The sequence below is a fragment of the Gossypium hirsutum genome, chromosome D04, assembly GCF_007990345.1.
Source record: "Gossypium hirsutum isolate 1008001.06 chromosome D04, Gossypium_hirsutum_v2.1, whole genome shotgun sequence".
NCBI lineage: Eukaryota > Viridiplantae > Streptophyta > Magnoliopsida > Malvales > Malvaceae > Gossypium > Gossypium hirsutum.
In genome coordinates, this window is record NC_053440.1 from 40,374,195 (window position 1) to 40,389,813 (window position 15,619).

The 15,619-nt window shown below is 38.2% G+C and overlaps 1 protein-coding gene across 1 annotated transcript; it reads right to left on the reverse strand.

Annotated features, from left to right (window-relative positions):
- Window positions 1-14,495: 14,495 nt before the first annotated feature.
- LOC107898448 (thaumatin-like protein 1a) lies at window positions 14,496-15,367 on the reverse strand. The gene is made up of 2 exons (XM_041091154.1): window positions 15,313-15,367; window positions 14,496-15,175 (listed from the first exon to the last, which is right to left on the reverse strand). Exons 1-2 carry the CDS (start codon window positions 15,365-15,367, stop codon window positions 14,496-14,498), a joined length of 735 nt encoding a protein of 244 aa, XP_040947088.1.
- Window positions 15,368-15,619: the final 252 nt, after the last annotated feature.

Below are 15,619 nucleotides of genomic sequence, written 5' to 3' on the forward strand. Positions count from 1 at the left end.
CTTTTCAAAGAAGCTGATGAGTGTAACAGGAATGAGTGAGCAATGGGTTGTCGCACGAATTAAGCAAAAGGGGGATAGTAAGTGCGTTCCTTGGAGAAGCTTGAAAGATGCAATTCTCACACACCCAGATGTAAGAAAAAGGTTAGATGTCTTTGCTTTAAGTATATACAGTTTGGTTGTCTTCCCTAAAGCCTTGGGGTATGTGGATGAAGCAGTCATAGATTTATTCGACTGGCTCGATAAGAAGGTTACACCGACTCTAGCAATTTTGGCAGAAACTTTCAGGTCATTGAGTGCATGACGGAAGATGGGCGAAGGTAGATTTATTGGATGTGCACAGCTTCTACTCGCATGGTTTCACAGTCACTTTTGAAAGGTGGATAAAGTTTCGTATCGGGTTTTCTCTGAAAATTATTCACCACTAAAAGAGATAGTAGCCACACCGATGAGAGACGACATTTCGAAGGAGAAGTGGATGGCAATTCTTTAAAATCTTCAAGAGGAGGACGTTGAGTGGAGAGCTCCTTGGTTACTTCTAGATGAGATCTTGTATAGGTGTGGTAGTTTTGATTGGGTTCCTTTGCTGGGTATTTGGAGAGCTGTTGGATATGCCCCATTATTGGTGCTAAGGCAATATAGGTCAAGGCAATTTATACCTGGGACCCAAGGGATAGTTGATTGTGAATTTTCGTACAAGGATGATGGTTATAGAAAGAAGATTCAAGAGATGTCTAGTGCGTGGAAACAGACTCGCCGAATGAAGAGGCTAGCTGTGGCTCCAATGACAACTCCTGAGTACCATGAATGGTGGGCTAGAAGGATTAATGATAATACACCTAAGTTAAATCAGGAAGACAACCAGTCAATAGAAGAGCATTTGCGAGTCATTCCTTCTGAGTTGGAAATCATAAGGCAATATTTTGAGAGAAGAAATGCAGATTTAGAGAAAAAGATAGAGTAAATGGAGGCGAAAAAGACGAACTTAAGATTGGATATAGATGTTCAGAAGCTTGAAAATGAGAAGTTAAAGAAAGAGAAAAATAAGGCTGAGGAGGAGTTGGGTAGTCTGAAGACGGATTATAAAAAATGCGTTTGACAATGAGAACTGCTAGGCTAGGAAAGACTTCAGAACAGTGGCGAGCAGAAATCTGAGAAGAAAAGGACAAAGCCGATAGATGGGAACAGAAATTTCAGGAGATGTAGAGACGAAATAAAGTTTTAGAAAAGAGTTTGTCAGAAAGCCAAAAGGAAAAAGGTGAGCTAAAGGATAAGGTAGTTGTGTTGGAAGGATGTCTTCGTCAATATCGAAATCGAAATTTGGCGATCGAGTTGAAAGCAAGCTTGAACAAGATTGAAGAAATGAAGAAAAGAATCGAAGAGCTAGAAACGGTGCTGCAAAATTGTGAGATCCAGATCAAGCACTTAAAAGCAAACGAGAGTCGTAATAATGAACAACTTCACCACTTTTAGAGTCAAGTTAGAAGCAGAGATCATCTTATCGAGGAAGCTGTGGTACAGATTCGAGAAGTAGCTGATCATATACAGACTTTAGCAGTACAGGCTGACACACTGAGTGTGAAGTATGAATTAGAATCGGATCGGGGGCAAGAATTAGCTTTGTTACTTAGAAAGATTAGAGTTCTGGGTACTAGGGCGAAGTCTCATTTGTAATTCACTTTATGTAAAGGAATTTAATTTCTAGTAAAGTTTTCTTATATGGAATTGAATCAAAATTGGCGCCTTTCTGCATTCATTTCATGCATTGCATTGTTTCATATGCATTAAAAAATACATCAAGGGATTCTAATTAATTTAAATCACTCCTCAGTTAATCTAGAAACCAAGCAACCTACCAAACACCGCTACGGTACTCGATCGAAAACTAAAGACATGGATCAAAGGCTAGAACAGTTCCAGAAGGAAATGCAAGAACAAATAAATGAGCAATTGGAGAAGATTCAACAAAAGATGATGGATAAAATGATGGAATCTAAGGGGAGTATGATGGCTAAAATAACTCAATTGTTGACTGGTGGAGTTGATAAAGGGAAGGGCTCTGTGCTCAATATTGAAGAAGGAAACAGCGAGGGACCTATTTATTCCCTAGAACTTACTTCTCAGCAAGCGGAGGTATATCTGCGCAAATCCTCCATCACTATCAAGCCTCAGGGCGGTGCTGTAACACCAATAAACTTTCAAGCTAGATAAGGCTCTAACCCTGGAGACAACCTTGCTAATCCCGCTATCCCTGACTTCGACGAGATAATTGAGAAAATGAATGGTGAATTGCTGAAACAGCTCGAAGAAAAGTATAAATGGCTGGAGGAAAAACTTAGAGCGATAGAAAGTACTGAGAGCTACCATGGAATTGATGCTAGAGAATTGAGCTTGGTTCCAGGTTTGGTACTTCCCCACAAATTCAAAATGCCAGAGTTCGAGAAGTACAACGGAACTAGTAGCCCGGAGGCCCATATTACTATGTTCTGCAGGAGGATGACTAGATATGTTAATAATGACCAGTTGCTGATACATTGCTTCCAGGATAGCCTCGCGGGGGCTACATCCAAATGGTACAACCAATTGAGTCGTACCCAGATTAACTCATGGAAAGATCTAGCACATGCATTCTTAAAACAGTACAGCCATGTGACTGACATGGTACTTGATAGAATTACTCTGCAGAACATGGAGAAGAAGCCTGGTGAAGGTTTCAGACAATACGCACAGAGATAGAGGGAAGTTGCCGTCCAAGTTCAGCCGTCTCTTCTAGAAAGAGAGATGACGATGCTTTTCGTTAATACATTGAAGGCCCCATTTATTACACATATGTTAGGGAGTGCTTCCAAAAGCTTTCCTAACATAATCATGGATGATGAAATGATAGAAAATGCTATTAGAAGTGGGAAAATAGATGCTGGAGAAAGTAGCAGAAGGTTGTCCTCGAAGAAGAAAGAGAATGAGGTTAACAATACAAGTTCATATTCAAAGAGGATTACGGTGAATCAACCGGAAAAAGGGGCTGTTAACCAGCAAGGATCATCAAAGCAGAGATCTGATACAAGACAAAATACAGAGAAGATTCAATTTATGCCAATTCCAATGTCGTATAGGGACCTATATCAGAATCTATTCAATGCACACGTGATTTCCCCTTACCACTTGAAACTTTTGCAGCCTCCATACCCCAAGTGGTACGATGCAAACGCATAGTACGACTATCACGCGGGAATTGAGGGGTATTCTATAGAACATTGTACGGTGTTCAAAAAGCTGGTAGAAAGACTTATAAGCATGGGTGTGGTTAAATTGGATGATTTGCCCAATACGGAGAACCCATTACCTAATCATAATGATAATGGAGTGAACATGATAGGTGGGAGCATGGGTAGAAAAATCAAGGAAGACATAGCAGAAGTGAAAATTCCTTTGAGGTGGGTCTAGAGAAATATGATAAAAAGGGGATTGATTGTTCTGAATTCAAAGAGAAGCTTCGAAAGGGTGGAAAACTACTGTGAGTTCCATCACGAGGAGGGACATGAAATCCAGGAATGCGCAGAATTCAGAGCTCTGGTTCAAGGCCTGATGGATAATAAGGAAATGAAATTTTATGAAGAAGTTAAGGAGGAAGGGAGCATTTGCACCTCCGAATCTTTGAAGGTTCCAAGAGTAGCGCAGCCTGTGGTCATTATCTCGTGACCAAAGAAGGATGAAGTGAGAATGCCAGTAATGCCAAGAATCATAATAAAGAAACCTGTAACCTTTTCTTACCACGACAGTAGGAAGGTTCCATGGAGCTACGAGTGCAATACAACTGTCCCAGGAAAAGAGACTACAAAAGACCAATGTGTGAGTGCCAATCCAGAACCTATGAAAGGGGTCATAATAGTGGAGCAAAAAGGGAAAATAGTTGAGCCAGTGAAGGAGGAAGAAGCTGTGGAATTCCTCAAATTTTTGAAGCATAGTGAGTATAATGTCGTCGAGTAGTTGCATAAACAACCAGCTCGCATATCTGTACTAGCCTTACTCTTGAATTCAGAAGTACATCGAAATGCACTGATGAAGATGCTAAATGAGACCTATGTGTCCAAGGATATTTCTGTCAGCAAACTAGATCGGTTGGTCAATAATATCAGTGCTGATAATTTCATATTTTTTAATGATGGTGAAATACCTCCTGGGGGCATGGGATCTACCAAAACTTTGCATATCACTGCACGATGCAAGGGGCATATTTTGCCAGGAGTATTGATTGACAATGGATTGGCTTTGAACGTATTGCCATTATTCACACTCAACAGGCTACCCATAGACAGTTCGCACATGAAAACATGTCAAAATGTAGTGAGGGCGTTTAATGGTACAGAAAGGAAGGTAATGGGAAGAATTGAGATACCCCTACTGATTGGCCCAACAGTTTATGAGATAGATTTTATTGTGATGGACATCAAACCTTCCTACAATTGTTTATTAGGAAGACCATGGATACATTCGGCGGGGGCAGTACCGTCATCATTACATCAGATGTTGAAGTTAGTGTCAGATGGTCGGCTAGTGACAATAAATGCCAAAGAGGATATAATAGCAGCTGTATCCAATGAGACGCCATACGTGGAGACCAATGACGAGTCAGTAGAATGCTCATTTCGATCTTTGGAGTTTGTAAATGCGGTATTTGTTCCTGAATGGAGCAAAATTTTGGTGCCAAAATTATCTAAAACTACAGAGATGGGTTTACAGTTGTTGGTAGGAAAAGGAGCTTTACCCGGAAGAGGGCTAGGGAGATATCTTCAAGAGAGGATTGAGGTTCCAGTGTTGAAAGAAAAGCAAGATCACTTTGGCTTAGGATACAAGCCAGATAGAGGACAGAGAAGGAAGAAGATAGAAAAAAGGCAGGAAAAGAGAGGGGCGCGCCTAAATGGGGAAGAAGCTAAATGGGAGTCAATGATAATTCCCCACATATCCAAAACTTTCTTATCTGGAGGAGTTATTCATCATGAGAGAAAGAAATCGGTTGAAGGAAGCATCGAAGAGACGTTAGGAAATATACACATCAATGCCATTCATGAGCATGTGAATGAAGAGAGGAGCTGGTTAGACATTCGTCCTTATGAGCCCGGGAGTGTCCTAAACAATTGGACTGTGGAAGAAATACCTAAAGTCTTTAGAGCTGTCTCAGAGTAATGTTCAGAACAAACTTGTTGTTTTAGCCTAGAAATAACAAGAATTCTTTTGTGAAATAGGCTTATGTTTAACATCATTATTTTAATAAAATACATCTTTGCAATTGTTTCGAGTAAATATTCTTTCATTCTTTCCATACAAGTAAATATATTCTTTCATTGTACAAATAATTGTACATAAATTCATACATTCTTTTGTAACCATATTAGGTCCCTGTGTATCAATGACGTGAATGACGCCGCTACGAACTCAGAGTGTCCTTTTGAACAAAACATGTGTTTAGAGGGATCGCATGACTTTGAAGGTGATGAAGATTGTGGTTTATCTCTAGACTTGTTCAGGATGGTAGAACAAGAGGAAAAACAAATCCTACCTCACAAAGAATCAGTAGAAGTTGTGAGCTTAGAAGAAGGAAAAGAGCTGAAAATTGGAACTGAGATTTCTACAAAGATAAGACGAGACCTCATTGAATTACTCCGAGAATTCAAAGACGTCTTCGCATGGTCATACCAGGATATGCCTGGATTGAGCACTGACATTGTGGTACATCACCTACCTATAAGGGAGGTTTGTAAGCCAGTTCAACAGAAGCTCAGAAGAATGAGGCCCGATATTGTGCTTAAAATAAAAGAGGAAGTCAAGAAGCAGTTTGATGCTGGATTTTTACAGGAGGTCAAATATTCTGAATGGGTAGCTAACATCGTTCCAGTTCCCAAAAAAGATGGAAAAGTACGAATGTGCGTGGATTACAAAGATTTGAACAAAGCAAGCCCAAAGGACAATTTCCCATTGCCACATATTGATACTCTGGTCGATAATACAGCGGGATATTCGCTGTTTTCTTTCATGGATGGGTTCTTAGGATATAATCAGATAAAGATGCATCCAGAGGATATGGGAAAAACTACATTCATTACTTTGTGGGGAACATTTTGCTATAAAGTAATGTCATTCGGATTAAAGAATGCGGGAGCAACATATCAAAGAGCCATGGTAGCCTTGTTTCATGATATGATGCACAAAGAAATTGAGGTATATGTTGATGATATGACCACCAAATCCAGAACAGAGGCGAAGCATGTACAGGTCCTGAGAAAATTGTTCTCAAGACTAAGGAAGTTTCAGCTCAAACTCAATCCGACAAAATGCACTTTTGGGACCAGGTCAGGAAAGTTATTGGGCTTCATAGTCAGTGAAAGAGGAATCGAGATTGACCTAGACAAAGTCAAGGCAATACGAGATTTACCCGCACCACGTACTCAGAAAGAAGTTTGAGGTTTCTTAGGAAGACTAAATTACATTGCTCGGTTCATTTCACAGTTGACCGAGAAATGTGATCCCATATTTCGCCTTTTGAAGAAACATAATCCAGGGGTTTGGAATGAAGAATGCCAGGGAGCTTTTGAAAAGATAAAGCAGTACCTATCCAATACTCCAGTTCTATCACCACCTAGCCTAGATAGACCCTTGATTTTGTATTTAACGGTGTTCAACAACTCCATGGGATGCGTGCTGGGTCAACATGATGCGACTGGAAAGAAGGAAAAGGCGATTTACTATCTCAGCAAGAAATTCACTAATTGTGAGATGAGATATTCGCCTATCGAAAAACCATGTTGCACCCTGATTTGGACGACCAAGAGGTTGAGGCAATACTTACTCTATCATACGACTTGGCTAATTTCAAATTTAGACCCTTTGAAGTATATGATGGAGTCAACAGCATTGAATGAAAGAATGGCTAGATGGAAAATCTTGCTCTCTGAGTTTGATATCGTATATGTAAGTCAGAAGGCCATCAAGGGGAGTGCAATAACAGATTTCTTGGCTAGCAGAGCTTTAGAAGATTATGAGCCCCTAGACTTCGATTTCCCGAATGAATATTTGATGTACGTGGCAAATGCTGAAGAGGATCCCTGAGAAAATCATCCTTGGAGATTAAATTTTGACGGAGCATTGAATACACTAGGCAATGAGATTGGGGCAGTCCTGGTATCTCCGAATGGAGATTATCATCCTTTTACCAGTAAATTAGCCTTTGATTGCACTAATAACATAGCTGAGTATGAAGCTTGCATCATGGGTATACGGGCAACCATAGAGTGAAAAATCAAGACATTAGAAGTTTACGGAGACTAAGCATTGGTTATATACCAACTAAGAGGGGAATGGGAGACAAGAGACCCTAAGTTGATCCGTTATCGGAGATTGGTTTTGGAATTGATCAAATAGTTTGGAAACATTACCTTCTGTTATCTCCCACGGGAAGAAAATCAGATGGCTGATGCTCTTGCTACTTTAGCTTCCATGATTAAAGTAAATCAGTTGAACGACATGAAGCCCATTCAAATTAGTATTTATGAGATCCCGGCCCACTGTTACAACATTGAAGAAATAGAGAATGATAATCGTCCCTAGTACCAAGATATATTGCTATACGTGAAGAATCGCGAATATCTTGATCAGTCAACGGAGAATGATAAGAGGACATTGAGGAGACTAGCTATTGACTATGTCTTAGATGGAGAGATCCTATACAAAAGGGGAAAGGATCGAGTACTGTTGAGGTGCATGGACGCTGTAAAGGCTAAGGAAATTTTAGAAAAAGTCCATGAGGATGTTTATGGTACGCACGCTAATGGATTTATAATGGCTAGATAGATCATGAGATTGGATATTGCTGGGCCACCATGAAAAGAGATTGCATCAATCATGCCATAAATGCCAAATTTACGGGTATAACATGCACGCGCCTCCTTCACCTCTTCATGTTATGACTTCTCCATGGCCTTTTTCCATGTGGGGTATGGACGTCATTGGACCAATATCACCGAAGGCTTCTAATGGACATCGTTTCATTTTTGTGGTTATTGACTATTTCACTATGTGGGTAGAAGCAGCCTTATATGCTAATGTCACAAAGACAGCAGTCAGTAAGTTTTTGAAGAAAGAGATCATATGTCGATATGGAATGCCTGAAAGAATCATATCTGACAATGCACTGAATCTGAATAACAGCACAATAGCGGAAGTCTGCAGTCAGTTCAACATTAGACACCATAATTCGTCACCGTATCATCCAAAAATGAATGGTGCAATAGAGGCGGCAAACAAAATATTGAGAAGATTGTGGCGAAGATGGCTGAAACTTACAAGGATTGGCATGAGAATTTACCATTCGCTCTTCTGGCTTACCGAACATCTGTCAGGACTTCTACTGGGGCAACACCTTTTTTTTGGTTTATGGAATGGAGGCAATTTTACCGATCGAGGTTGAAATTCCTTCTCTCCGGGTATTGGCTGAGCTAAAGTTGGATGAGGCCGAATGGATCCAATCTCGGTATGATCAGTTGAACCTGATTGAAGAGAAAAGACTAAGAGCTATTCGTCATGGTTAAATGTATTAGAAGCGAATGATGCGAGCTTATAATAAGAAGGTTCGTCCTAGAGAATTTCATGAGGGGGATTTGGTTTTGAAAAAGATCCTCCCTTTACAAAAATATTTCAGAGGGAAATGGATGCCGAACTGGGAAGGACCTTATGTTGTGAAAAAGGCTTTTTCTGGAGGCGCTTTGATTTTAAGTGAAATGGATGGCAAAAATCTTCCGAATCCTATAAATTCAGATTCGGTCAAGAAATATTTCACTTGAAGGAAGGAAAATGTCAAAGTGAAAACCCATGAAGGGCACTCTGATTTCTTAAAAAAAATAGGGAGATGGAGAGGCCAAGGTGAAAACCCGAAAAGGGCGCCTTGAGACCAAAGGGGGTTTGAGTTGAAAACCTGAAAAGGACGGCTCAAACACTGTCAGATTGGGGGCAGATGGTGATCCTGCTACAACAAGAAAAGGATATATGACGTCTTAGGGCATCGACAAAGTACTATAGATCCCCTAAACACATGTTATATTCAGAATGGTTCTTGGTTTGTACGGAGAAGTTCAAGCGGCTATATCCAAGGCACCTAGTCTTCATATTACTTGTATCAATTTTGTTTGTTCTTATAAATACTTCATTCTTTGCTGTTCTTGAATACTTTTTCCTTTCAAGACACTTGCTATCAATAAATTCCTTTTCTATTATGACCTGAATTAATTCATCTTTTACTCAATATTTTGCAAGCATGTCACATTAGAATAATGATGGATGGACTAATAAACTTTCACAAAAGAAGTTTTACATATTACTATGAGAATTTCTAAACTTGAAACAAGACTATTGTCTAGAACACACCAAGTTTAAAAGAGAAAGTCTAAATTAAGATTGTTTTTTTTCGGATTTGGTTGTCTAAATATCGGCAAGAAGTCTTGGTTGAGTAGGAAGAAGTTCCCTATGAAAAGAAAATTCTTCATTTGTGCATGAGCATTTGGTAGGACACCCTGAGAATGGTGTAAAAGAATTTCATGATCTGCATGAGAGGATTGAGAGGAGTCAAATTTTCCTACCATTAGGCCACAGTGGGAAAAAAATGGTATAAATTTTGCGTCCTAGTGGATTGAACTTTGAAGTTTACAGTAGAGGCAATCTGACTAAATGAAAATTCCAGCTGAGCGAAGGCATTACGGCGCGTCAATGATAAAACCTTAATAAATGTCGAGCAATAATAAAGAAGGATCGCTATAAAAAAAAAGACATTCCGCATTCATGCAAACATCATTCATACATACCTAGTTAGGAGCATTTGACTCATTCTGATCATGACATCCTAATCACTAGGCATGATTAGGTTCATAAAATGAATTATACAGGTCATGTCCCTAGGGAACAAACCGGCGAAACACCAAGCCTTGTCTCCCTGAGTAGCAGCGGAGAAGGTTGAAGATTGTAGATCTTATCTCCATAAGCAATAGTGGAGCAGATCAAAGACGGCAAATCTTATCTTTCCAAGATAGTGGAAGCAGATTTAAGCCACAAAGCCTTGTCTCCCTGAGCAGCAACGGAGTAGGTTGAAGATTGTAGATCTTACCTCCCTAAGCAGTAGTGGAGCAGATCAAAGATGGAAAATCTTATCTTTCTAAGATAGTGGGAAGTAGATTTAAAGTCACCAAGCCTTGTCTCTCTAAGCAGCAGCGGAGTAGGTTGAAGATTGTAGATCTTATCTCCCTAAGTAGTAGTGGAACAGATCGAAGACGGCAAATCTTATCTTTCCAAGATAGTGGGAAGCAGATTTAAGCCACCAAGCCTTATCTCCTTGAGCAGTAGTGGAGAAGGTTGAAGATTGTAGATCTTATCTCCCTAACCAGTAGTGGAGCAGATCGAAGACGAAAAATCTTATCTTTCCAAGATAGTGGAAAGTAGATTTAAGCCACCAAGCCTTGTCTCCCGGAGCAGCAGCGGAGTAGGTTGAAGATTGGAGATCTTATCTCCCTAAGCAGTAGTGGAGCAGATCGAAGACGGCAAATCTTATCTTTCCAAGATAGTGGGAAGCAGATTTGGGAAGCAGATTTAAGCCACCAAGCCTTGTCTCCCTAAGGTTGCAGTGGAACGGATTAAAACCTTGGATCTTATCTCTCTGAAGTTGCAGAGAGCAGATCGGATCTAGTCTTATTTCCTTAAAGTTGCAGTGGAACAGACTAAGCAAGTAAGTCTTATCTTCCTGAAGTTGCAGTGAAGTAGACTGAAGATGGCAAATCTCTCGGAAGTTGCAGTGGAGCAAATTAAAGCCGATAATCCTATCTCCCTAAAGTTGCAATGGAGTAGATTGAAGCATTAGTTCCTATACTTCTGAAGATGCAGTAGGAAAGAATGAGGCTACCCGAAGAAGAAAAGTACCAAAGTCCAGCACGACCGGGCAAAATTGGGCATTTTTAAAGTCTTTGCTCTGTTCCTGTTACACGATAACAAGCAAAGAGGAGCAGCTGTAACACCCAATTATTGCTCGGTTCAGTAAACACAAAAACAGATAAAGATAATAATAAATAAATAAAGGCCCAAATGTCCATTACATTGACCCAATTTAAAAGCCCAAAATTATATACCCAAATCCCTACTAAACAGAGACCCAATACAAGTCTTGGCCCGAAACTGGCCCAAAGCATACGAAGAAACCCTAGGATTTCTAAAGGGCTACAGCGCCGCAAGCCAAGCTCCCCGGATCTTCGTGACCTTCACCTACAAGGAAACAACAGAAAAGGAAACAAAATCAAAGATTTTGAATCAAATAAGAGATTTGTTCCTTTATTTTTTTTTATGATTATGGCTATAAAAAAGGCCATTGTAACACTGTGAAGGGGATTCGAAAATCAAATAAAAACTGAGGCTTTTACTTTCACAATACAGAGAGCATAGCCGATTAAAGGTTGATACTTGTAGTTCTATTTTATTTTTCCGTTATATCTATTTATTTTTATCATTTATATAAATAATATAAATACAAAAGGAAATAAATAACCTTTCTTTTTGGAAGCGCCGTACAACGGCCGAGGGAGCCACCCCCGAGGATCGGTGGCCAGAAATCGAAAGGTTTCGTGTGGGTTTGAACCTCTTTGCTGAAATTTTGAAGGATTTAAGCCCAGATTTGGGCATAAGGGGGTCAAGAAGGCTAAAAAGGGGATTTTCCCCTTTTTCGGCCACCGCCGACAGTGTTGCTGGCGCCGAAGATCGGCGGCCGACGCGGTGGCCGACGAAGGGCCGATGACCGACCGATGGCCGGAGGATAGACCGAGGGGAGAGAATTTTTTAGGGGTTTCGGTTTTTTATTTTGGTATTGAAAATGAATTTTTTTGAGATATTGGGGGCTTATATAAGGTACCAAAATGGTACCGTTTTTTAGAGCCCCCAGATGCCTAAAACGACATCGTTTTGGGGAGGCCGACCCGAATTCGACCCGACCCGGCCTAGGATCCGCGTGTTTATTAGCAGAGGGGTAAATTGCATTTTTAGCCCCTCCGCCTTTTAATATATTTCCAATTAGGTTTTTTTTATTTTTTAAATTCGGCCTTTAATTTATTTTAAGTTTCAATTTAATCCTTTTGAACGGCGCCGTTTTAGAGGAGAAGGGAAAATTTCCCTTCCAGCCCCTCTATGTAATTCGCGCATTCAATTTAGTCCTCCAGACTTTATTTATTTGCGGATTTACCCCATATTTTTACTTACAATCCAATTTAGTCCCTTTTTCATATTTTTCTTAAAATCAATATTTTTGATAATGTAATTATTATTTTATTTTATAATTTTCATATGTAATTATTATTATTTTATATATATATGTTTTTTATGTATGTATTTATACCTAAAAAAGACTAATATTTTTCGTATATTTATATGTACACATGTTTTATTTATTTAATTAATTTTGATATTATTTTAATTATTTTAAACTTATATATTTTTATGTGTACATGTATATATTTTTTTTGTTTATTTCAATCATTTGTCTATTGATTTATGTTTGCATATTTTTATTATTATCTTGCCCATTTATTTGATATTTTGCATGTCATTATCTTATTTATTTGTTTATTTATTCATATAATTTCTATGAAATTGTTGTATTTATTATTGATATTTATTTGAGGGGCATCTATTCACACATTCAACATAGCATTACACTATCATTTTATTTAATTTTAAAATAAAACGTTTCAAAATAGAGATAATACTCGTATTTAGCATTTCTCAAGAAAATTGAGCCCTAATGTATTGGGTTCCGATTTTTTGTAAAATCTAACAATCGAGGATTGCTCTTTAAATCAAAAAAAATAAAACTTATCATCGATAATTTAATGTGTTGGGTCCTAACGTATTGGATGTGACAAGTTGACTCCTCGAGATAAAGATTTTTTTTAAAATGAAATAAAGGAAATATCGAATGTTTGGGATTTTAAGGAATTGTGCCCTAACGTATTGGGCCGCGATTTCTCTATAAATTTTAAAGAATTAGGTATTTTCTTAAATTCTATTACACAAATTCTTTGACTAACTCATCGTGAAAAGAGTAAAATGTTGTGCCCTAACGCATTGGGTGTGATGTTTTTTCTTTTCAAAATGAGAAGGTCTTAATAAATTAAGGATCGCATTTTTTTAATTCTCGACATTAAGACACTAATTAATTAACTAGGTGCCAATTTTGGGCGTTACGAGGGTGCTAATCCTTCCTCGTACGTAACCGACTCTCGAATCCATTTTTCTAAAACTCGTAGACCAAAGCTATTTTTTAGGTGATCCAATCACACCTCAATAAAAGATTGGTGGCGACTCCCAATTTTTGTTTTTTTAAAGTCGACAACCTAAAATTTTTGTTTTCAAAAAAGGGGTTTCGACAGTTATTATTTTAGAGGCATTTGCTTATTAAGTTGCATTTATCTTAGTGTTATTTAAGTATACATATTTTTTAAAATTTATTTTCAATTTGTTGGGAAATATTTATTTTAATTTTTTTAGTATTTTTGATGTATTATATATATTTTAAAATTATATAAAAATTAATATGGGCCAGACGGGTCGGGCCTAGGTTTTAGTATTTTTATCTAGGTCGGGATTTGGCAAAATTTTAGGCCCATTTTTTGGGTCGGGCCTAGCAAATGGGACTAAATTTTTAGTTGAGCCCGACCCAGCCCGGTCCATGAACACCTCTATATTAGAGTTGTATGACTTTGATTTTGTCTTTTTTTTTAATTTTTATTTTGCGATTCAAAATATAGTAACTGATTCAATAAATTTATGTTGTTTTAAAATATTCAATGCGTTCTTCGATTGAAGAAGTCATTTTTTCAGAGAAAATTATGTGCTTTGATGGGATTTTTACGAATAAAAAAAGATTGTGATCAATTCGATAATGATCGAGTGACATTATTTATTCGATTCAAGTTGACCTACAATCCTCCGTTATTAATATGGATATCTCATATTTGTGTTTTTATTTATGGTTCTTTTAGTTACTCTTGTGTTCCAGTTTAATAAATTTATTTTTGATTGAAAAAAAAAACACTAACTAAATACTCTAAAAGTTAAATTATTTAAATTATTTTTTTTACCATTTCAATTATATTAATGCTGAAATGTTATAATTTTTTTAAATAAATAAAAAATATATTTTTTAATTGATATATTTAATGAAAGCAATGTATTGTATAAAAAACTAGAGTATATATGGTTACTGCCAAACCAATCTTTCTTTCTATTTCCAGAGATTGGAAACAAAGTATTTATTACTAATTAGTTAGGGGCAAATACTACTATTGATATATATAGACAATATTACAAGAAGGTTACCTAAATTATCAGCTAAGTTTAAAGAAATTAACATAAATAAAAAGTAAATAAACAAATATCAATTTTTAAGATTACCCATGATTTTGTAAATAAAAAATTAATCTTCAAGGACAAAAGGTGATAAGGTAATTAGCTCCACCAGTGCATGAGACCAAAGCAGACTTATCATCATAAGCATAGCTGTAAGCCTGAGGGCATTGGCTCTTAAGAAAATTGGAGTAATTAGTCGGCGGGCATGTTTGCGGGGTGCCAAAAGATCCAGTGCAGCAATACTGAGATTGATTGAAGGCCAAACATGCGCTATTGCAGGCGATGACGCCACCATCGGAGCCTTTAACCTGTAGTTCATTAGGGCAAACTGCATTCACATTGTCGGTGCAGCTGACTGGGATGCAGTTACCTGAACCATCGGCTGATTGTGGGGCGATCGAAACAGGCAAGTTAAAGCCATCGACAAGGCTAATGTCGAAAAAATCTTTTCCATTGTTGGGTGCGAGGGTGAATTCTGCTAGGGTTACAGGTGGGGTCCCACCTGCGCCGTTGCATGGAACCTGACCAGAGGCGCAGTCGCCTGTTTGACATTGGAACTTGCCGTTGACGTTTGTGCGTTGAGTTCGAGCCCAGATGCGGCCAGACCATGTGGCTGGAACGGATAGCACTGATGAAGCTTTTGAGGGTAACTCAAAGCCGGTGGTGGATAATGGAGGACCTGAACTTGTTAGAATTCCGGGCCAAACTGTGGAAGGACAGTTGTTGCTCAACGTGAAGGTTGCTGCTTTAGTCCCTGGCATTAAATTGGGGTATTGAACCAAGTAGTTATCATCAATATTAGACATGAAAATCCCACCAAAAATAACTACTTCAATGGCACCCTTTTGCAAAGAAAAAAGAAAAGTGATAAAGGGAAAATATGGAATTTACCAGAGAAGAAGATGGCCGCTAGAGAAACGGCAAAGATAAGCTGAGCCTTCATCATCACTAAAATTTGTTCGATTCTTATGGTGAGAGCATCAGTTTAGACCTAAAAGATAGATGCAATACTGCTGTGTGTGTGTGTGTGTATATACATGGATTAATAGGCTCGAGCCTTACGGTAAACATAAATAATCTTAGATCACGTTAATTAATTGTAAGAGTGATGGGGATTTTTTTTTCTCCATATTCTTCTTCAGAAAAGAAATAAAATCTTTGAAAGCCTACCGGGATTTTCTAGAGAAAGATGGAAATT